This window comes from Mixophyes fleayi, chromosome 3 (assembly GCF_038048845.1).
Source record: "Mixophyes fleayi isolate aMixFle1 chromosome 3, aMixFle1.hap1, whole genome shotgun sequence".
NCBI classification, from domain to species: domain Eukaryota; kingdom Metazoa; phylum Chordata; class Amphibia; order Anura; family Limnodynastidae; genus Mixophyes; species Mixophyes fleayi.
This window is the reverse complement of record NC_134404.1, coordinates 237,710,424-237,734,778: the sequence shown is the minus strand read 5'-3', so window position 1 is coordinate 237,734,778 and position 24,355 is coordinate 237,710,424. Positions and strand designations below refer to the sequence as shown.

The following is a 24,355-nucleotide window of genomic DNA, read 5'->3' as shown; positions in this document are numbered from 1 at the left end:
CTTAGTAGTTATTGTCTGGTGTCTTAGGCATACTTGCCAACTCTCCCGGAATGTCCGGGGGACTCCCGCATTTCGGGTCAGTCTCACGGACTCCCGGGAGAGTATGGTGGCGAAGTCGTATAATTGGATGAACAAAAGTATATTGGTTAATATTGTTGTACCGTGCGATTTGTACGCCACGTAACACGTGGCCTGGCGTGATTGCATGATAAAATGCATGCATACATTCGCGCACTCACATTCATTTATTTATATATTTCATATTCACAATGGTCCCATTCCACTGTCGTTTACGAGCAAATGGTATTTGGTACAATATATATATATATATATATATATATATATATATATATTTTTTTTAAGGTTATATGTACACTTTAGTGATATTTAAGGTTCAGGTTACAGAGATATGTCATGTTTAGTATCATTTTAATCCCCTATTTATTTGCAGTTGTCCGGTTCATTCGCCGAAGGAATCGCACATTGCATACTATAGTTAGCGATGTTAGGGAATAAATGTTTAAAATGATACTGACTGTGTATTGTAAATAGACTAGTTTCTGGGCGGGAGAATCAGAGTCATCATCTGGAGAGCAGACCTGCACCCTTGGAATGTTGACCCCCACCCTTGGAGGGGGTTGTTTGAACTGGCCTATGACCTGCATTACACTGGACCCTCCTGAAGCCTGAACCTATAGAAGCAAGCCACATCATCTGTATTGTTTTGTCTGTAACACTGAGTGTGTGTGTGTAAATAAATATATATATATATATATACACATACATACATATACACACATATACACACACACATACATACATACATACATACATACATACATACACATATATATATATATATACACACACACACACACACACACAAGCTCCCTGGGACCAGCGAGTCAGTCATCTCTGACCACAGTCTTCTGGACTGAAGGACTGTTCTAGCTGGATCCAGCAGAGGGCGCACCGTATGTATGTATTATTTGGTATCGGCTGTACTGTATTATAATTATGTATTGAACTGCTAAAACTTTTGCCTTTGCTAATTAAATTGTTTGTGCTTTGGAACCACAAGAAATCGCTTAGACAATGCTTATTGGAAAACGATAAAATTACTTTAATAATGGCAATCTCCTGCATCTGCAGAATTAGGGCCAAAATACTGCAACTCTCTGGGAATCGCAGTATTCCCAGAGAATTTCAGTATTTTGACGCGATTTCGGAGCCACGCCCACCTCCCCCACGGCAGCTCCCGGAAGGCAATCACAAAAAGTTGGCAAGTATGGTCTTAGGTTGTCCATTTTTAAAACATGGGCTCCCCATATTATTAATTTCATTCAAGACCCTGCAAATTAGCAAAAAATTCAATTTACTATTGTCAAGTGCAGATTTTATTATGAAAGCCTGTGTGTACAAACCTGTTTTTTTATGTTTTGCAAGGTGGATTAATGCTAAAGCAAGAACTGCAAAGTATTTTTTTGCATTTAGAAAAAAAAAACAAACAAAAACTTTAGTAGTACAAAAAGTATAGTTTGTGGGGGTTCTGCATAAACAAATGACTGATATTGATGTTGAAATGTTTCCAGTCAAAAAATGCCAAAAGCAAAGGGGTGAGAAAAGCCTCAGTGGCAAATGTGTTAATATTTTAATATATATTAATTTACTAGGCTTAGCTTCTTCTATCTACTGACATCTCATTTATAAGTCATCACACAGCAACTCCAAGATAACTTGGGTTGCCAACTGAATTATAAAGCAAGTGTTTACATAAAAAATGTCTATCAATGAAATATATAATACTCACGCGTCTCTCTTTACAGCTTTGCAAAGTATTTCCAGCTTCATCTCTTCTATATCCACCTCTTCATCCTTTGCAAGATAAAAAGGACGTTGGCGCTCAAAACATGCAGATCATCAGTGGAAAAAAGCTCATTGCCATACAAGAAATTTATACTATTATAAGAAATTAACAAAGTCAAAACATAATAACAAATACTCTTAACCAACTCCCGTGGGAAACCATTCTTTAACAAACATGCAGAAATCATGCTGCGCACATTGCCGACAACTACGGTTGAAGTCTCCGCTCATTTTTCCTTGCAACTCTCCGAAGCGTCCGAGACACATTTCGCGGCTAACTGAATCCCCCCTCTGCCAGCTTCTATAGTTTAGTGTGTTCCTCTAAAAATATACTACACTAGGATCTAGAAAGTGCTATTAACCTCTACTACACACATGATAAAATCTGACAGTAACACTGGAATTAAACAAACATTCTCTCTGAATATTATTTGTATATTTATTTTATATATATTTTGGCCTTATTACCTCTACACTAATATTTTCTTGCCACCACTGAAGATTAAAACATCAAGCACCAATAGCTTTCTGTGCTGACTGTTTGAATCTTTAGCAATAATAGAATATCTGTGGTATGTTATTGTGTTATTGTTAGGGAAAGCTTGGTATCCCATTCATCTAAAATTCAAATTTGCAAATCGAGAATAGATATGTAAAGTATTAGTATGCAGTTGCTAAAAGCACATTTTACCTTTAAATTTCACACTGCTGTAGTAAGGGACAAATGTAGATCATGAAAAAGCTATGAGAAACACAATAAAACTAAACTGTATAATAACAAGGGGTTCAAATTAGTCTAACCTTAAAATGACATAGTAACAGTTCAAATTTATATCAATATAAGATGTCATTTTGGAGAAAAGTGCACACGGAATTTGAAAAAGCCACAGGATAAACAATTACTTTATTCCCGTTAGATCAGCATAGTTTTAAAACCGTGCATATTTAATATCTCAAACACATCTAAAAAAAATCCACTCATTTAGTTTATTAGTGGAATGTAATTACATATCATAAAATATAGAATCGTACAAATAGCTGAAAAGTGAAGAGCTATATAAATGAGCTGCAGAATCAAAGAGCAAAGAAGAAGGGAGAAGAAAGCCTGGCGTTGTGGGCCTTGCCTCAGCAGCACAAACAGTCAGAGCAGACACCGCCTGTCGGCAAACACCCCTTAATGCACACACATTGCCTCATCCCATAATGGCTTACCTGTTCATACCTTTTCGTTTGATCATCCTCAAGTTCACCAAAGAATGTACTCCTTTTTCTCCAGTCACCTTGGACCCACTGCCTAACTTCACTTTCACACCTATAATGTTGAGTTTTCTATCTACATTCAGCCCTCAGAACAGCTAGATAGGTCCATGAATGGTTCTAGTTGTGAACACATACACTGGAGGGCACCTGATTATCTGCTCTAGCTGGGTCACTAGCACCTGCGCAAATAGAGGTGGGGAGTTCTCTCACAATGGAGGTCTCTGAAAATGGGGTCTTTGCTGTCTAGGTTATGTTATTTGTGCAGGACTGTAAATTAACATTCAAATAGGCCACATCGTTTCTGTTCACCAAATAAGTTGCTGCTATATGTGCTCAACATAAAGTGATTACAATGTTTTCATATTTACATCTATTCCAATACACCTCATAATTTATTTTTTAGTAATGCACCTGTATGTAAAACTCTGTTTGTGAAAAAAAATCAGGACAAAAGATTGACATTTAAAAAAATACATTCCATTATAATGTCACCTAATAGAAATCAGAAGCCAAAGACGCACCAAGGAATCTAAAATGTGTTCCATTTGTTCCCTTTTCAATCACAGCCTTTCCAAATTCATCTTCTACCACATTTAGGCTCAATTGGAAAACTGAGCATAATATTATTTGTTTTGTCTCGCAGAGCACATTGCTGGCAATTATAGTAGAAATCTCTGCTCATTCTTCCTTGCACCTCTATGGGTGCGAGGAAACATGAGCATAGATTTCTGTCAAATCTCCGGAGTTTCACAGACGTTGCGGAGACATCGCGCGGCTAACTGAATTCTCCCCAATGGTTCAAGTACATGTTTAATAATATTAGTGAACTACCAGAAAGTGTAAACTTCAAAAAATATGTTGAGCAAATATGAATAATCCCCTAAGAAGTTCCAAAAGCATAAACACAACAAAGCATACAAGAAATTTAAACCTAATCACAACTATACTAGGAAAATGTTTTTGTTAAATGTGCGATTGGCTACTATTAACCACATGAGAAACATAGCAAGACCTAATTGTTTTAATTGACTATTGATACATATAACAGAGATTTGAAGAAGCCATTTTGCTTCAAAATTTTTCAATTTCTATTCAAGGAAACATTAACTGTGCATGAAGTTTATACCATCAAAGATGTAAACAAACAGACAATAACAATAATGGCCATAAACAAAGAGTGTGTTCATACCTCACTGATATAGTCCAGTAGATCAAGTGCTTTCATGAAATCATATTCATTTGCCCTTCTGTTCTCCTCACTTATGTATAGCTGTGACATGAAAGAAGAAACATGAAGTACGCCATTGTTGTTAGCCTGCAATCCATGTAACTGATATGATGCAATGGCCTTTTGTTAGCTGTCTTTATCCAGGGCAATGATATTTTATTAGAGCCTGAAAACATCATTACATCTAGAAAAGTGAGCGAGCAGCGATGCACTGTGTATTGTGACACATGTCTATCATAGCTAGCATTAACTTGTACAGCAATTTGTGCTGCAGTAGCTCTTCTGCGGGATTGGACCAAACAGGCTAGCCTTGGCTCCCCACGTGCTTCAATGAGCCTTGGGCAGAAAAAAATGTCTTTCCTTGGACCACTTTTGGTAGGTACTAATAACTGCATAGAGGGAACACCCCACAAGTCCTGCAGTTTTGGAGATGCTCTGACCCAGTCATCTAGCTATCACAGTTTGGCCCTTATCAAAGTCGCTCAGACAGACAGACAGACAGACAGACAGACATACATACATACATACATACATACACACATAAATACATCCACTTACACAACAGCACTTCAGATCTATGTATATTCACAACATAAAAATAAATGTAAAGGCAGCCTTGGCATGAACACATTTTCATGCTGTCAATTGTTTTGTTTAAGTGTTTAACATGCTTAGTGCATAATAACCATAGTATAGTCCTGAGCACAGTGGTGTAACTGTATGCAGTCACTGACAGCATGGTTTCAATGCTGAATGAAAAGGAGCACTGATTTTAAATGTTAAACTCAGGCTTACATGATGGATAGCTACTATTTAATGAGTTTTCTAACCTATATAATAAAGCAGGGTACTTCTATACAAACAATGTTCTAGGTGTGATTCACTCAATAGTTGTTATGATGCTGTAAGCCAAGATTGTGATGATTCTGGGTGGGCAAAAAACAACAATTATAATGGTACATATATATTGGGAATGATCCTGCTGGATCTTGGGCACAAGGGTCATTAATCACATACCTTAATTAGTTCTAATGGAGTCAATACAGGCATCATATTGAAGTCCAATCTTTTATCCTCTAAAAGCTGTTTAGGGAGGGTCTCTTGGTGAAGAAGAAAACGCTCCTGGCCTGAAATTTCTATAAAATAATACTTGTTTTGTTTACAAAGCAAATAAAAATGCTGATCTCATATATTTAGGTTTTGGAAAATTACACATGCATCAATCAGCTGTATGAGGCTTTGTATTGTGTAAAAAACAAAAACACTTTATGCATAGAATTTTTTTTTAAATGTACTTAGATGTAGAAAACAAATAAAGTTGTTCATTGATATTTTTCACCAAAAAAAAATTGTTATATCTCCTGGTTTCTTAATGGTACAATTATCTAAAAACAATATTACAATCTCACAATCTAATTTAAATTCATGTGTTGCCTTCTAAATGTTTCCCATATATGGATCCTCTGGATTAAACCCCCCCCCCCCCCCCCCCACATTATTCTGTTTTTAGAGATCAACAAACATAAAATATCCTAAATCCTATATTAAGATTTCAATTTTTTTTTACTGTTGGAAAAGTTGTTAAACTTGCACCTTTTTTTTTAATATATAAGAAAATAAATTACTAGTTTGCAAGAAAAATAAACTAAAAATATATACTAATAAATAATAACAATAATAATAGTCCCACCGTTAGCATACCCAAAAGTTACTCCCACCAGGCACTTATCCCGATTGAATTATATATTGATTTCATGGAGAAATGTAAAGAGTGCTACAGACCCTGCGGTGCATTTGAATCACCATAATCCAGCCAGGATAACCAGACAATCTAAAACTTGAGACACCTCTATCAAGGTAAGTCATTTTGTAGAAAAGGTAGGGTTGATTTCAGCCAGCCCTCTTCCCAACAAGGTATAAGATTTGGACCTTCAAGAATGGGCTTGTCTTGTATTACCTCCAGATCTACGACACACATCCACAAAATAGAGAATCTTATCACCGCTCAACACAAGGTGAAAATAGGTGCCCCCCTACTGGTAAGCATTTGGGACAAACCTCTAACAATCTATGATCCAACTTCCAGTGAAATATGAGTGAAATGTATCATATGTAAGAATCTGTTCAGAACAGAGATGACAGAGCCAAGCAGGTTTAGTGTGTCATTCCAATTCTTGTCCATTATATAGTGTACACCATATTGCCATGTTTCAAAGCAATAATTAAACAATCAGTTACATATTAATTGACAGTAGAGTTGAGAAAGTTGCTTGTTCAATTACTTCACCAGAAAGGGTTTCACCAAATCTGAGGACACCTCAAAAGGGAGAGCAGAAAACTGGGTCAACATAGCATGTCTGAACTGAATGTAACAGAAAAATATCCAAATTTGGGAGTTGAATGTTAGGAGTCAATTGTTAGGAAGGTCACATGAGGCACAAAATGTCTTAAGGACTTCATACCCTTTTCCACCTTATAGTACTTGGTTTAGTATGGACTGAACATGAGGGGCTACAACTAACAAGGTTATAAAATGGTACACTTATTCAGGATGCAGAGTATGCGCCAAAAATTGCTGTTTCCAATACACCCACTCAGGGGTTGTCGAAAACAAAATTAATCACTGCATCACTAACACAGCAGTCCAAAAGCATAGCTGGAAATTAGGTAGGGGTTAAGTCCCCTTCTTTCTACTGCAAACTACAAACTATTTAGAGCACATCCAAGGAAGTCACTTTCCCATAAAAATCTGATGTTCGATTCATTGATGGCCCCTACCTGGGGCTACATTCTTCAAGGGTTCTGGCCTTTGTTGGCCGCCTCCTCCTTCCTCTCCCTAATTTTGTCCCACATGTGGCATCATCCCCAATCCCTGTCCATTTTCCAGGTGGACTGATTCTCATATTTTTCTTTTTTTATATAATTCCCTTTTTGATATCATATAGGACTCAAGTTCCTTTCTTTACCCATTGTGCTCAAGGCACTCTCGATTAATGTCAATGGCCTGAATTCACCCACTAAGCGGACAGTGGTCCTGGGAGCCTGCAGGAGAGAAAGAGCCAACATAGTGTGTGAGACCTATCTCACAGGACAACATACTCGCCTTTATAGTAAGCAATACACGCAAACATTTTTTGCCTCTGCGGACTGCAAGAAACGTGGAGAAGCAATACTAATACACAACAGGGTTCCCTTTCTCTTAATTAAATCATACTCCGATACATACGGTCGCTATCTGATTCTGAATGGCACACTTCGCTCATCTCTCTTTATGCATCTAAGGTGTTTAAACGTATCGGGCGCCTGGCCCAGGGTCATATACTTCTCGCTGGAGATTTTAACACTATTTTACATCCTCTGGCTCTACCAACCAGAATACTCTTTTCACTTTGTCCAGAGACTCCCAATCTCTTCAGACATGCTTACGTAACCTAGCACTACATGATACCTGGCACCTTAAAAACACTAATGCTAAAGACTTTACACATTTCTCAGCTCCACATGGTAGTTACTCTCGCATAGATATGATTTTTGTTTCTCACTTTCTCACAGAAACGATATTGGATGCAGGAATCTCCTTACATGAACAGACCACGCAGGATGTTACATCAATTTTTATTTGATTAAACTGGCTCCACAATCCCAATGTTCGTGTCTCGACAACTCTATTCTGTTATCTCAAGCGAACTGACAAGATTAGGGATGCTATTACAGAATATTTTGAAGTTAACATTTCAGATGAAATTGCACCAGGTATCTTGTGGGAAGCCCATAAGACTACCATTATGGGTAAGATGATAAGTAAAACCACAGCTGCTAAAGAATTGGCCTCTCAGGACATTTTATCCCTTGAGACTAAAATAACGTCTGCTAACCCAACATAAACTACGCCCATCTGCGACACTCCACACACAGATTACCACACTTAAGGACCAACTAAACACAATTCTCTCTCAAAGGGCAGCGAAGACTCTCAAAAAAACTACATCAATAATACTACGATAAGTCTGCCTCGATACATGCCAATAACTTACGTAATAATCACTGAAATTAATAAACACACACTGCTCAACCAGTGTATGACGCAATGCAAATCGCTCAAGAATTCCACGATAATTATAAAGCATTGTATAATCTCCCTGATGCTCCAGCCTCTGCCAATTCTCTTGACGAGGAGACCTCATCATTTTTATACGCTCTCCCGCTACCACGCCTTTCAAACACTGAATGCACCTTTTTGAACGCAGAAATTACACAGACAGAGATGTCAGCAACTAAATCATTAAAGTTGTCCTCTACCCCTTTCCCTGACGTTCTCACTCCCCATTATAAAAAAAAATTGTTAAGGTCCTCGTCCCTCACATGACAAACTTCTTTAATAAAATCCTGGCTGGCTGCTCGTTTGATAGTGCGACGACCCTGGCCACCATCGTTGTCATACCCAAACCAGATAGAGACCCTACTTCCTGCTCCAATTATAGATCTATCTCAATATTAAACATAGATCTTAAGATTTACGCAAAAATGTTAGCCAATCGACTGAACACTCTCCTCCCTTCCCTGTTCCATCCGGATGAGGTGCTAATTATCCTAAACTACTATCCCAGGTCAAGTCTGATTTAGAAAATTGGAACCAACATTTCATCTCCCGGATAGGACGCATAAATTTGATTAAAATTAACATTTTACCTAGATTTCCTTATCTTTTTCAGCAAGCCTTGCCTATACGTATCCCTCCATATGTTTCACAATTTTTGCAACATTAAGCATCACAATTCATATGGGGCAACAAATGCCCCGGAGTTCGGGTCCTTGTTCTTCAGAGATCAGCACAGGGTGGAGACCTAGGGGATCCCAATTTTAAACATTATTTCTTAGCGGGACAACTTGCCCAATGTGTTTTATGGAACACTCCTGGCCCCTTCAGAGTTTGGGTCTCGATTGAAACGGAAAGCGTGGGTATTGAATCTGTTCATAGAATTTTAGCACTCAATAAGACTCCTTCGGCTTATATAAAGATTAACGGATCCCCATCAAAACCATTCAATATTTTAAACAGCACCAGACAGGGTTGCCCGTTATAACCAGTGATCTTCCTCCTCTGCATGGAAACCCTTGCAAAAACAATTAGAGCCAATCCTGACATTTCTGGAATTAAAGTAGGCAAAAAGGAATGTAAATGAACACTTTTTGCTGATGATTTGTTAGCATCGATTTCTTATCCCATGACATCGCTCCCTAGCTTGATGACCAAAGTTCACACTTTTTGAAATTCGAATTTCAAAATGAATTTTTCAAAATCTGCAGCCATGAAGATTACCCTCCCCCCCCCAGATAGTTGAAAATTTTAAGAATAAATTCTCATTTATCTGGCACCAATCTCATCTTAAATATCTTGGAATTCAATTTACCTAAGACCTTTCCCAACTCTTTCATTCCAACTTCTCGACTATCATTTCGTCCTTAAAGACCGACTTAGAAAAATTGTTTTTTTAAAAAACTAATCATTGACTGGTCGAGATAACGTTATTAAAATGAACACACTTCATTAAATCCCCTATAAAATACAAACTCTTCCAAGCCATATTCCATCAAAATCATTTTATTTGGGGTAAAAAAAACAAACCTCCCCGCATTCAACAAGAAATTTTATTCAGACGCAAACACTTAGGAGGACTTCAACTCCCACATATATATAGCTATTATGCCAAATAGGAATGGATTATAGGCCCAAAGATAACAAACAATGGGTCTCTATTGAGGAAGAATTCCTACACCTGCCAATTGAGATTGTGCCTTGGTTGCTGAGCTAGCCTCAATTTCTCACCCAACTATTTCACCTACACTGAATTGTTGGAAATTATTACAAACTTTACAATATGTCTCTTCTAAAATTACACCACTTGCCTCCTTCTTTGCAAATCAGAATTTCTGTCCAGTTACTCACCTTCTAAAATGAAAGGCTTCCATCCATTTACGGATATCCAATACAAATGGGATATACCCAAAGCTGATTTCTGGAAACTCCTACAAGTTTGCCATTTTTAACAATCAGCAAAATGAACCCAACTAGTATACAGAGAAGAGGTAGTTAAGGTGAAACCTTTCAAGGTACTTGGAATCGCCTATTGAGTTTTTGTTGGACTTCATCAAAAAGCTCTAATAATTTTGGAGAAGATGGGGGGGAAAAAAAAAATAAAAAATCATCCTCACAACCTGGTCCTCAACTCTAAGCTTCCTGGAATCTCACTCTCTCCATTAGACAAAAATCTGGATTTGAAATCCCCAAGTACATGAACCTGGGAAGATCCCTTATGCTTGTTGGGCTTCTGAGATTAAGAGTTTTCCCGGCAATCTCCAGTGTGGGTGGCATTCGCGCCAAGCCCTGGACTAATTTCTAAAGATTACAGACCCAAGGTTAAGAGTACCAAGGAATCTAGTACCTTTTGAAGTAACTCTTCCTATTAAGGAGGGTCAACTGCAGGAGTCTCTAATGGGGGTTTGGAGGGATATTGTCACATACCAACTTAGAACACGCAACAGTGTCAATTTAGAGATGGATTGAACTAGCTATCTTTCCGCCTTATTGCTAGAGGGGCTAAGGTACCGCTGAGGGGAATAATTTGTCAGTTCTGGCATGCTTATTCCTGAGGTAAAACCTGCCAAGAAGGAGGTACTAAGTAAGGGGTTATGCACCTACCCCTCCAGGTCCAATATGGACATGGCGTTGCTGACCTCCCCCGGCCACAAGAGATACTAATGATGATGCGGACTATCGCAAGCTCGGGCTCTTAGGGAGATCAGAGATGCGTGGAAGTGACTGCTATTATAGTTAAATTGAAATAAAAAGAAAATAAATGAACCATTAAGTATTACTAAATGAGCTGCTATTATCGGCAGTTTGCCCTACTCAATGGGAAGTTTGAAAAATTGACTAGGTCATTGGTGCTGGGGTATAGAAGAGGAGTGGCAGGTGCCTGGAATATAAAAATCACTCATTAAACAAGCTTGAATAAGGATAAAGAATCATTCTCCTGTTTTGTGTCACTGTTTGTACTAAAATGAGAATGAAATAAAGAAACAAGCCAGAGAATTGTCTGAGAAGGTCAGACAGAAGACTGTAGCCAAAACAAACCTGAAGAAGCTGAATTCCTTCTGGGAGAATGTCCTATGGACAGTTATAAGAGTTTTTGTTAAAGCACATCATCCCTATGTTTACAGAAAGCAAAATGTATAGTACACCTTCCCTACAGTCAAAGTTGGAAGAGGTTCAATGATGTTTTGGGGTTGACTGGCTGAATCTGGCATTGGGTGTCTTGAACATGTCTATGGCATGAAATCTGGCCATTTTGGAGTACAATGCTTAATCCATTGTCAGAAAGCTGGGCCTCGATTAAATGCCAAGGGTTTTCCAGCAGGACAATGGCCCCAAACTTAAAAAGTACCCAGAAATGGGTCAGGAAAAGAAGCTGGACTGTTCAGAAGTAGCCAGCAAGGTGTCCAGATCTAAATCTCATAGAATGCCTGTGGAGAGATCTGAAAACCTCACTTGGGAAAAGGGGACCTTCAAATTTGGGAAACTGGAACAGTATGTACAAGGAGAATGGGCCAAACTGCCAGTGGATAGGTGCAAGAAGCTCATAAATAGCTATAGGAAGCGATTGCAGATATTTTGACCAAAGACACTGCTTCCAAATATGAAATCTAAGGTGGAAAATTTTTCAATGTCTTCTCTATTCATTTTCTGATTTAAAAGGATATAAAGTATTAAATTCAGAATAAAAAAGGTTCTGCATATTAAAAGAGAAATAAGTGTAAAAAACAAATATTGTTGATAATCTCACCTCATGTTTTCCTGTGTTGCCATTTTAAATCTACTGCTCTGTGTCGACATTTTACACATCGACCTTTTAACTGTGTCACCTAATGAACAGGACGACATTCTTACAGTCTACCTAATAGTGTAGAAAATGTAATTGTCAACATTCTAATTACATCCCACTCTTTACCCTCACACCAAACTGAGTAAACTTCCACAATCTGTGGAAAATTTTAACGTCTGAACAAAACTAACTCAACCTGCACTCTGCTTAAAGAGATCTTCAATTGCTTGTAATAGATGGTATGAATGAGAAGCGGCGTGTCAGTGCCGCAAGACAATTGAAGCTCTTAATATATTAAGTCATGCCATCTGTCTACTTGAGATCCATAAAACAACTCTTTTTAATAGCAACAGTTCATAATTCTAACAACCCACTTAGTCTCTTTAAATTGTGTGCCGATAGCATGACTACATGAGGTTTATGGTCAGACAAGCAGAGCAGATGATGACTGATAACCAACTGAAAACGGCCACAAAAGAAACACTTGAGAGTAAGATTGAAGTTTATTGCCATAAACGAAGTGACAGATATGCAAGAATTGCTGAGATGTGTACAATTTCAGATTTTTAATATCACATAAGTTTACATTTACTGTTTTCTTCTGAATTTTAAATATATTTTACTAAAAAAATCACAGATTTTAACAAATCTAATACAATTTGAAACTGTTTTAATGAACTTAATGACCCTAAGAGTGTATAATTTATGAGAGAACTTTTCCTCTTTCCTTTGATTTAATTTTAAATAGAGAGTTGTGGATTCAGATAATGATCAAGGCAAGGAAACCAGTCTAAGAATCATATCATGCCCTCAACAGCCAGCTGAGATAAAGGTTGGTTGTAAAATGGGCATGGACTTAGAAGATCTTCTCTTAGAGACAGCCTCGACTCTAGTTCTATCGCCATGCTTAAAATGTGAAGAGACACATTAGTCAGTACTTTCATGAGACCATCATAGTGTCCATCAAGAACACCTTCGGATCATTTGCAGAGTACAGAGTAAATTTGTGGTTCGGCCAAGATGCCATGCCGACCTCCGGCTACTTCTCCACAATCCGATTGAAGACCTCTTTATACAGAGACCAATTCCCCGGGATAAATTCTGCAGAGACAAACCGTTCCGCCCATTATAAAATCTTGGCGGCTTCTGTCATTTCAAAGAGGCTCCAGGTGCCTTCCTGATGGTTTATATACACCACAGTTGTGTCGTTGTCTAACTGTATTCAAGTAGGTCGGCATCTTATAAAGACTATATATGTTCGAGAATGTTTATGGGTAACTTTGCCTCCTCTTAGGATCAAAGTCCACGTACCCTGAGGTTCAGTGTAACTGCCCCCATCCCTGCAAGCTGACATCTGTAGTGACATTGGTTCTATCTCAGATGGAAAGGGACCACTCTTGCTGAGATTCTATGTCTTCAGCCACCACAGAAGGGACTGACGAGTCAGTGACAATAGTTTGAAGAACTGTATCACCAACTGAGGGTTGTACCTTGACCAACTAGCTAGAATTTAGTTCTGGAAAGCCCAAGAGTGGAAGAGAGCAAACATCACCACTTTGAATCATCATACCATTTTCCCTATCAGCTTCAATGCAATGTAGACTGATACCGGTTTGAAAGAGACAGAGCTTTCAGCTGTTCCTGAACGGCCAGAATCTTCTCCTCCGGGAAAAACAAAAAATATAGAGAGGAGATGCAGAAATATCATGTGCAGGGCTGGGACAAGACTGTATTTTCACAGTTTATCACCCATCCATGGGATTTCAGTGCCTCCACTGTTATCTGCAAATGAGTCAAAGAGATACAGAACCAACTTTTATCAGAAGGTTGTCCAGGTACGGTATGAATGAAATCCCTTTTGACAATATGGGTGCTGCCATGACAGTCTTTTGTGAATACCCTTTGTATGGCGGCCAGATTAAAGGGCAATGCTCTGAAAGGAGAATGAAATTGCAAACCTGAAGAGGCTGTGATAGTATTTCCAGTTTGAGATATTGAGATACACATCTTTTTATGTCTATGGAGGCGAGAAATTCGTCTCACTGATAATTGATCTTAAAGACTTCATCTTGAATCTGTCCACCAGCAGATGAAATTTAAGGGATTTCAGATCCAAGAAGGGCCAAAAATAAAGTCTGGCTCTTGTAAAAGAAATACATTTGACTAATGTCCAGGTTCCAAAAGAACGCCTTTTCTTTTGGGACTGGGAAAATCATTACGGATGACAACAGGGACTGGATGGCCCCCTGAAGAGCCAAACTCCTTGTATTGTTTCTCGGAAAAGCCATGGAAATGAACCACCTGGGTTGAGGTTTAAACAGGTGCAAGACATAACCTATTTCTATGCCTGTAACCCAGAAGTCCGAAGATGAGATCCTCTGGTCTCAAAAAAGCAAGAGAAGGGCTCCCACCACAGATGTTTCATGCACTTTGTCATGCAGTTTGTTTTCAGTCTTGGGACCTGAACGCTCACTTAGTCAAGGAGTAAGCAGGATTGGCCACCATGTGGAGCAAAGGGTTGGAACCCCTAAGGATTGAAAGGACCAAAACCTCTGGGTTTTTGGTTTTGTAGCTTTAGGTGAGAAAAAGGGCTCTTTTCTCCTGTGGCTCGAGAGAAAATCCTGTCCAGTTCTGGACCAAAGGGAAGTAGACCAAAGACAGTGGTCTGGAATAATAAAGCTTCCAGTGTCTTCTTGATCTAAGGTTTAGGATCTAAGACAGAGTGTGTGGTGTATAGCCATTACCACCAAGGCAGAGATACTGGGCAAGACCAATGCCAAAGACTGCCTGAATCACCTAAATACTCTGACGTTTCCCTTACATGGTGCACTAAATGCAACAAAAATCTGATCCAAATTCAGAACCCTCACTTATCTGCAGAGCCCGATTTTCTACTGCTTTATTTATCCAAGTAGCTGTTAGAATGGATCTGAGCGCCACGTTTGCAACAGAGACTTCAAAATTCCATCATATTATGTATCAGCCCAGCTCTTCACCAAAGCAGTTTAATGAATAGTAGTGGATTGAGCAAGATGGATATTTACCCACATTTTCTTATGAAAGCAGGTAACTGAACCAAAAGTTCCAAAGAACCTTAAACCTCCTATCCGGTGTCTGCCAGAGCTCATCCAAGACTTCTGTCAAATGTGGGGAGGATGGAAAGCAAACAGTGTGCCTCTTTCCTTTTGAAAATGAAATATCCACAATCTCATGTTCCTCCAGATCATGATTATTAAAGGCCTGTCAAACTGCTAACACCACCTCCTCAACACCACATCTGCTAACGGAATCATCCTCCCATCCAGCCAGGTCCTCCATCACTTGGCACCTCACCTTCCTTCTGAGAGTATGGTTCGATTTCAGAATCCCTTAGGATTCTGAAACCTGGTGGATTCCTGATGCTACAAGGTCTCAAACAACCTCAAAAGCAAAGAAAATGCTTACCACGCTCTATGACTATTATTAGGGTAGCTAAGGAGTTGGAAACACTATATTCTTAGACATTGATAGAATATATTGTTCTAAATCAGTATAAATTTTCCCAGCCTCCTATATAGGATATCTGGCTCTCCTTATAAAAATTATTTTCTTTGTCTTCTAATGCTACTTCTGTTTTGAGGAGCCAATTTTTGGCATAAACATTACAAGGCTAAGGTTTCCCTTATACACCCGATTGATCTTGCTGTTTCCTATACTCTATAGCACTAACAGTGCATCTAGTTCTATTATATGAACTAAATTGCTTGCTATATGAACGTTCCAAATCTACAGTTTCCCTTATACATCTGTTAGGTATTCACTACACTCTATAGAGCTTACAATAGGACTACCGCTACAAGAAGTTGGTCATATTGGTATAATTATTTAAGAGAAGTATAAGCAGACATCCAGAGTCGCTGGGCTTTATCAAGGAATAAACATCATGGCGGAGCAGAGATCACAGACTGCACATGCTTACTGTGTGCTTGTTCATACTCTCTGTGGGTTAGGATTAGGGGTGTGGTTCGGTATCTTAATGTGGCAACTCCAATGCCACGATCTCCCAAACAAATGGTCGCAATCTTGGGTGGATCAAGCTCGACTGTTTGGCCACCACTCACCTAGGGAAATGCTAGGAGTGTTGGTTTCAATTACCTCCATAGAACAAGTTACATGTGTTGTCAGCACCTCAATCTATGAAGCTTGAGACTTTTCCCAGTCTGGCTCTGCCAGTGAGCTTATCTTGTGCAGCCGCCACCTGACCACTGCCCCCGACCACAGGAGATCCTGCGTTGTTATCCTATGCGAGCCCCGATGGACCGTAGTCAGCCACATCTCAGCAGGTACAGAAGACAGTGGTGACTATTACCTGCACTGCCACAGCTCTTGAAGTGCAGTCTGATCACTGGTCACTGTTTTTCTACAGCTGCCCAGGGAACGGTTATTGAGGAGGAGGCAGCAGTGAAGCAGCACGTTTACATGCTTTCTATAGGGTGGTGTACTATTAGAGAACACTGCTACTGCGTACAACAGTCAAAAGAAAATAATAATTTTTTTCCCTGCTGCCCAAGCAGCTCAAAAAAAGGTTGCACTAATCTATGAAATACAACTAACTAAAAAAACTCTGATGAACTACTGATGAAAGGGTATAGTAGGAGAGTATATTTGAATTGATAGTTTCATAGTTAGGAATTAGTGCCTACTCCGGCACAAGCACCCTCTATACCACAAGGTTTGAATGAATGAATGTAAGGTAAACAGATTAGGGCAACAAATAACATAGAAAATCGATTTTGTGCAAATAAGATACATCGCAAGACACCCACCCAGAACACAAGAATACATATCAGAAGAAAAACAGTGACCCCCTTCCCCCGCAAAACCTATGACAATATACAGTATACTGGCTTTCTTTTGAAAAAATAAATACCAAATAAATACCTTCAATTTTATCTTTAAGTATATGTTCATGGAAATCAGATGCTAAGGCAGCTAATTTACTCAACCCCAACAATGTTTTTTTCTTGCAAAAGTACCGGGTCTCCATGTCTGCCAAGGTGTGTAATGTTCTGTGTGCCTGCAGTAAAGAGAGAAGAACAAGAGTCAGGGCACGGTGGCAAAATCACAAAAAAAAAAGATAAGTACTTTTTTTTTATTTTAAAAGTAAAATTAAAACTATAGTCAAATGTATATTTAGCTCCTCTACATTAAAAGTGAATACTGCTGCAGTATTGGCAGTAGATGACTGTATTATGTTTTTCAGTTTAAGCAATTACATTAATATATTGCTAATGCAACCAACATTACAAATTATAGTTTACCCTGGGAGAACATTTTTGGCAAAAAAGCGTAACCTGGAAGTGCAGGTGTACAATACTATTGGCAGAGGAATGTACAGACTCCTATTAGAAGGCTTTTGGCAACATGTTCTGTAGTAGTCGTGCTTAAATTCCAGTATCAACTTGTGACTTTGTACAAGCCACTTGGGTCTGCAGAAGATAGTAAGTTTTCACTGATGCACTATGGAAGATTTGGAGGGGGAGGAATTTTTTTACGAGTGGAAGGTAAGTGAAAACTACAGCCACTTTTGCTATACCTTTCAGGCAGCCGCTATGTACATAGGATTTTTGTGCTAAAGGTTACAAATGACACTGACAATCCGATCCAGTCAGTGCAGAAGGTTATGGGGTTGGCTTATGAATTTATTTCACAAATAAATGTTGCAATTAAACGGGAACAGTTAAAGAAAAACTCCACCTAAGGTTTAAATGTCGAAACAGAACCACTATCCAAACTGTAACTGTTTACCTCTCTCCTGCCATCTCTGGTGCAAAATATGTAGAAATCAAAATACACATTAGGCCTCAATTTAGCTGCCTACTCTAAATAAGACCTTTAGAGTGTATTTTGCACATTTACCCCATAATATAAGAACCCTTTGGGACACAGCCAAAGAATTATCTGGAGTCTGCTATACACTTTTAAAGTTAGGAGCTTTGTCCAGTATTATGATGGAGTAGTAGGATCTATACCAGGCCTGGTCAACTTGTGGCTCTCAAAGTGTAATAAAATTATAAACCCCAGCATGATTTGCCAGTAGGTAGCCAGTCGGCATCCTGCAAGGTATGCTGGGAATTCTAGTTTCACAACCCCTGGAGAGCCACAGGTTGGCCAGGCTTGATCTATACAGTTTGTAAAGCTGTATAATCTCAGGAGAGTTTGGACAGGACATTTTTGGGGGTTCTAGGGACGGCAACCCATGTATCAACATCAAGGGAGGCTATGTCTTATACCACTGAGTGCGTGATTTTTCAAAAACAGCATGCACTCTTTATAAAAGCAGGGTATTATAAAAATTAGATATGAATCTCTTTTTGTTTTTTTTTTGAATCATCTAATAATGGTGGGAAATAAGATAACATTATGAAGAGGGAACTGGCTCACTAAGCGCCAGGTAAAGTATGAACTCAGGACGCCGATTAACGTTTCCATACCTGCTGCATAGTATTAATCACTGCAGTAATGAAAATTTTACTTTTATTTATTAATAAGATGGAATCAGTTTTTTTCTGTTTCTCAGTTTGTGCTGTTTTTCATATTATTTACTTATCTTTTAAGCCTATGTTTTCCCCAAACCTAGTGCAGTGGACTATGTCCTGCAAAAAAGTCAGCTCTTTAATACCCCTTTCAAAACCGAGGCATGGACCCTAGGTATTGAGCTGGGGTGAATGGGTCAACGGCCAGGGTTATTCCCTCGTTGGAGCCAGATATGCTGCGTTATGAAAGGTGTTCACGGATTATTCTACCCGGATTCTGTTAAAAGAAGCTCATTGGCTGATCGAAATTGCTCTCTGATGATGTAAAGTCAAGGATGTTGAACTGGTAGTATGCCGAAGTGAGAACTTCTGGCTGTCGGTAGGGAAAAACAGATTACTGGTATAGTGAAAGATGCAACTATTTGTGGGAGCATTGCAAAGATACTGACAGACAGGGGTAACAAGCCCTCACAGCAGCAAGTTGTCAACAAACTCAAGTTCCCCAGGAAAGAAATACAAAGTGCATGATCACAACAAAAAGAAAAGTGGCAATGGCTGTATGGAGTGGCTATATTATGATTTGTATAACGTTGTATTTGGCAACTCAGCCCTATCCAACACCATTTGCCTTTCATCTTCAAGCTGTGCTAACAGTAATGCAACCCCTGAAAACAACCGCGCTGGCTAGCCAGTTGTCACATATGGTGGCTGAAGAGACGGCACACAATAGCACACATGATTCATCTATTAACGAAGACCTAGGTAGTAGTATAGAAGAAGCAGTGAACCAGACTCATACACAGCCTTTGTGTTCAAACAGTAAGTTAACTCCCTTTGGGGCCTATGTAGTAATACTTGCTTCACTGCTGCGCCTATTTGTGATACATTCTGCAATGGAAATTTTCAATCATAATGAAAATGTCCACATTATATAGTAAGTGTTACTTATCAGCGTTAGCAGTTATCCTGCAAGTTATGTCGACCGCATTTTGGAATGCTGGAATTTGACTCTGCGCATGCCTCCCTAGCCTTACTTTAAATTTTTATGTATTATAACTTTTCATTTCATTTTTTATAGTCCACACTGTTCTACCAAGGAAAAAAAAAAAAAGAACACAAAGATGCAACAAGCCAGTAAAGCAATATCTACCATATTGGTGGAGCAACTGAGGGAGATTCGGCTATGCAGGCGCAAGAAGATGCCTGTCTGCAGAGGTACTTGGAGCATGAACGGGAACAAAGCAGCAATTTTATTACTCAATTAATGATCATGCATGAGTATCAGCAGAGAAAAGAGAGAGTCAGATGCCTTTCCTAGATCATTTGATTACTGGAGTGCAAAGCCCCACACAACATCCAAACCCTTCCCAACACTATTCTGCACGAAATTATTCCAATTATGGTGGAGGTCCAAGTTATTTTAAACCAAGCACAATGGACACTGCCAATCCTCCAAAAATGTTTTGTTTTTGAAAAATGTTTCTTTATTTGAAACACAAGTTACACAGATTTCTGTCTATGCAACCATATCTTCAATTGAGAACATTACTGTTACTGTTTTTCAAGTAACATTTGTTAATTTAAATAGTTGATACTAATGTGAAGTGCATATTGAAACAAAAAGCTAATTCTAAACAATGTATCTTTAATACAATCATTCCTAATGCCGTCTACATGTGTAGCATTTCTGTTACGTTGCCAGCATTGATGCTCCGGATGAGTTCAGCACTGTTAGGTCACTCTCCCTCAGATGACTGTATCTACCTGACGGTCAGGCGCTTCAGACCCCTCTATATTGCACTTGAAACTGTTCTTTTTGTATTTCACATATATTATGCAAAATACAACAAGCAGCAACTACATCTGGCATTAGGTTGTCATTTCTTTTTAACAATGTCATCCTCCTTTTAGTCATCCAAATGCATTTTCAACCACCATCCTGGCAGAGGTAAGGGTATGGGTGAAGAGAATCTGGTCAGGTGAAAGTTGATGATGCTGGGTGTATCCCTTCATTAACCATCGCCTCAATGGATACGCAGTGTTGCCAATAATACGGACTGGGAACTCCATTTCCTGAATAATCTTGGATTTCTGAAAAACAATAAAGCAGTTTTAATAAAACAGCAGAGCAGGTACAAATATGGGAATGTGTTTGTCCAAAATATGCAATGGAAAACACTGCATTATCTATGTGCACAATTATTAAGTGTAGCATCTGAAGAAATTCCTTGCAAGCACAGGGAGAATATACAAACTCAACACAGTTGCTTTTGACTTGTAAATAGAACCCAAGACCTTAGTGCTGTAAAGACAGTAATGCTAACCATGACACCATCCTTGCTGTTAAATTCTAAAATTGGTAGGACTAAAAAATACTAAATCAAATAATACCGCTGAAAATTTCACAACCAGCACAGTAGGTTAAATATAATTTAAATCATCCAATACTTTCAATTTCAGACCTTTTTAAACAAATAAATTCTTGCCTCTCTGGGGAAAAAGCCAGCCATCGTGTTGCTCTTCTGCAATTTGGTAGAGGTCAGAATCGGAAAGAACTGTGGCATCATGTGCACTACCAGGTGAGCCAGTGTAAACATCTGTGAAACTGAAAAGAATACTTTTAGTTAGTATACATATATAACAGTAGAGGAAAAATATTTCATAGCAGCTATTTTTTAAACAAAACATTAAGAACATATTATGCTTACCAGATATTGTGGTCAAGTACAGCCTGTAGAATAATTGAATGCCAGCCTTTTCAGTTGTAGTAGTCTGCGCTGGGTTGTCTCTTGGAGCAATAACTGGGATGCGTGTCCCATCTATGGCTCTAGCACACTGCGGATATTCACGTTTTTTGAAACATTTAAAAGTGTCATCTAGGAACTGTTCGTATAACATGAAGATGAAACGGTGGTACAGGGTTTTCACCAATGCTGCAGTCACTAGAGTGCAGACAGTTGATATCACTACTCCGAACAAACACGAAATTGTGCAGTATTCCCCCAGGGTTGCATACCACAACAAGACAATGGCTAGTCTTCTACTTGGTTCAATGGGTTTTCGGTAGTTTGTCATTTGTATTAGAGCTGGGCTGATGAGTTCTCGCAAATAGTCAAATGTTGCACACGAGAAAGTGTGCCATACTCGGCTTGTTATCAAAACCTTCGACAGTAGATGAGAGTTTGTCCTTGACGTCATTCTCTGACCCATATTCTTCTGTTTGTCCCAGTGCTGAATTTGAGTATGGTCCAAATTGTAGACAACATAAAGGCTCTCCTCATGTGTAAGTATTGGCATCAAGGTTTATTCTTCTCTGCCAAAAATTCCGTCCTTCTCCTGCGGGAAATAACACCAGGCCAGATTGCAGACTGTAACCAGCTGCATTAAGCTTTCATTTGCATCCAGAAACAGAATAAACCCACAATAATAAAGGAACTCCATACAGCGCAGTAGCTGCTTATATCTCTCATCCCATGATTAAAGAAATGTAGTCACTGTCCACTTTTTATGACTCTATATGAGCCTCTGCTCGTCATCTATATGAGTCTCTGCTGTCCCCTTTTAATGATTCGACTTGATAATGCAGGGCAGACACGGGTCCAGTGTGAAAGGTGACGACCTGGGATATACCCGGGACCAAAGTGAGTGTGAAGAGATGCAATTATCCCTTGTCTAAACCCGGAATTTTGGTGAGAAAGGGGTAGAAGTGATTTAGACAAGGATTATTTACCAACTCAACCTAATGTTGATTTTAGAACAGATAGATATAAGTATTTGAGTATCTATAATTTGTAATGTTTGTTGCATTAGCAATATATTAATGTAATTGCTTAAACTGAAAAACTTAATACGATCATCTACCGCCCATATTGCAGCAGTATTCACTTTTAATGTAAAGAAATGGAGGATATTGTTCAGACATTCTTTAGATCTCACTGGTGAGCTATGAAGGCTGTGCCAGATCTTCTGCTTTAAAATATTTCTTGATGCATGGCTAAACCAAGGGCTACAGCTAGCAGCCTGCTAGCTGTAGCCATCACCCTACAGCTAGCAGTAGGGTGATGGGGTGGGTCTGCATTGAGGCTAATCCTCAATGCAGACCCACCCCATCACCCTACTGCTAGCTGTTGAAAGAACTACAAACCATTTCAGAACATGCAATTAATTGGTTGATCCGTTGTGGCTGGAGAGTGACTTCACCATTACAGTCTACAGGACATCTCTACAGATAAGCCTCAAAGTTTTGGCTTCTGGTACGCATATCTCTGCACTAGTGTGACCTGTGTGTCCCTACCTAGCACACTGTTGAATGGGATTAATCTGAGTGATATGTGGCTGTGTGTGATTCCTCACCATATATGTTACACTTTTATCTACAGTAGTTATTGTGGGTATTTATATGGTGACATTTTTGGCTCACTCCACTCTGGTGATTAGGTTCCTTTTCTGGATTCATGTTTGGCTCCAATACAATACTACACTATTGTGCGCCTCCTCCTCCATTTTTTCTAGATTCCTTCCTGCCACACCGCTTGGCCTAGAGGACTGGCAGCCGCCCGCACAGGGGAAGTGTGATATAAGAATATAAGAAGGAACCAGTTCAAGATATTGGACTACCTATTATTGTTGTACTGGCAATGTGTCATAGCACCATTTGTATCTTTTCTGTATATATATATATATATATATATATATATATATATATATATCTATACATGCACACACACACTTACATGGTAAAAAAGAAACTCCCCAAAAAAACAGAAGAATTTTTGTGGTAACCTTTAACCAGCAGGTATTTCACATTTGTCATTTTACAGACAGAAAATACACAGAATGTTAAAACAGCAAAATACATTTTTCCTAGTCCATTGGAGGACACCGGGGTATAGTGGTAGTGAGGTAGGCGTGTGGCACTTTAAGAAAGCTATTCGATAGTTCTAACTCCTCCCCTCTGTACCTCGCTTTCCTGCTAGGCTCCAGTTTATGTTTAACCAAGCCCCACAGTAAAGGGGATTATATAGAGAAAGAACAGAGTCTCTCTAAACATTAACTTCACTTGAACAAAAAAACAACAACATGTCAAACAAAAAGAGAAACCAGTGTCAAGGGTAGACGCCTTGTGTCCCCCAATGGACTAGGAAACATAGATTTTATGCAAGTACAAAAATCCTAATTTTTCCCACATCCTACTGTGGGACACCACAGCTGCAGTTATGGGTGGGAACGCTCAGAACAAACCGCACGGTGCATCTTTCTCCCAAAACGTGCATCGCCAGATGCAAACACATTGAACCTGTAAAACCGAGCAAACGTGTGAACGGAAGACCAAGTGGCTGTCCGGCACTGCTGCTCTGTCGAGGCACCATGCCGTGCTGTACAAGAAGCACTCACCGACCTCGTGGAATGAGCTCGAAGAGGATCGAGAACAAGCTGTCCAGCCCCATTATAGGCCTGACGGATTAGAGCTGTAATCAATCGAGCAATAGACACTGTAGAGGCAGGCCATACTCTCTTCTGCACATCATAGAGGACCAAAAAATCCTCAGTTTTGGGGAAATCTTGGGTCCTACACACATGTAAGCAATGCACAGACCCACATC

The 24,355-nt window shown here is 39.1% G+C and overlaps 2 protein-coding genes across 4 annotated transcripts in view; both read right to left on the bottom strand.

Annotated features, from left to right (window-relative positions):
* Positions 1-24,355, bottom strand: part of NUP133 (nucleoporin 133) — a 125,524-nt gene that overhangs the window by 7,069 nt on the left and 94,100 nt on the right. For both annotated transcript variants that reach the window (XM_075203302.1, XM_075203303.1), the window contains exons 21-24: positions 17,158-17,293; positions 5,372-5,490; positions 4,316-4,396; positions 1,811-1,875 (exon numbers count right to left, since the gene is read on the bottom strand). In XM_075203302.1, the coding sequence (XP_075059403.1) occupies positions 1,811-1,875; positions 4,316-4,396; positions 5,372-5,490; positions 17,158-17,293 (401 nt within the window). The remainder of the gene's footprint in view (positions 1-1,810; positions 1,876-4,315; positions 4,397-5,371; positions 5,491-17,157; positions 17,294-24,355) is intronic.
* Positions 18,108-22,424, bottom strand: LOC142144441 (uncharacterized). 2 transcript variants are annotated; one of them, XR_012689709.1, is made up of 3 exons: positions 21,461-22,424; positions 21,239-21,357; positions 18,108-20,843 (listed from the first exon to the last, which is right to left on the bottom strand). XR_012689709.1 is itself a non-coding variant. In XM_075203307.1 (3 exons), exons 1-3 carry the CDS (start codon positions 22,047-22,049, stop codon positions 20,664-20,666), a joined length of 912 nt encoding a protein of 303 aa, XP_075059408.1. In that variant the 5' UTR covers positions 22,050-22,424; the 3' UTR covers positions 18,108-20,663. The 2 variants fall into 2 exon arrangements, 1 of the variants encoding a protein (XP_075059408.1); XM_075203307.1 differs by having other exon boundaries at positions 21,215-21,357.

Bases quoted from the DNA above. Each gene is read 5' to 3' on its own strand.
- LOC142144441 (XM_075203307.1), bottom strand. From the start codon at position 22,049: ATGCCAATACTTACACATGAGGAGAGCCTTTATGTTGTCTACAATTTG. The intron at 21,358-21,460 runs GTAAGCATAATA...TATTCTTTTCAG, and splicing joins GTACTTGACCACAATATCTG to TTTCACAGATGTTTACACTG. The intron at 20,844-21,214 runs GTCTGAAATTGA...ATTGTTTTTCAG, and splicing joins GAATTTATTTGTTTAAAAAG to AAATCCAAGATTATTCAGGA.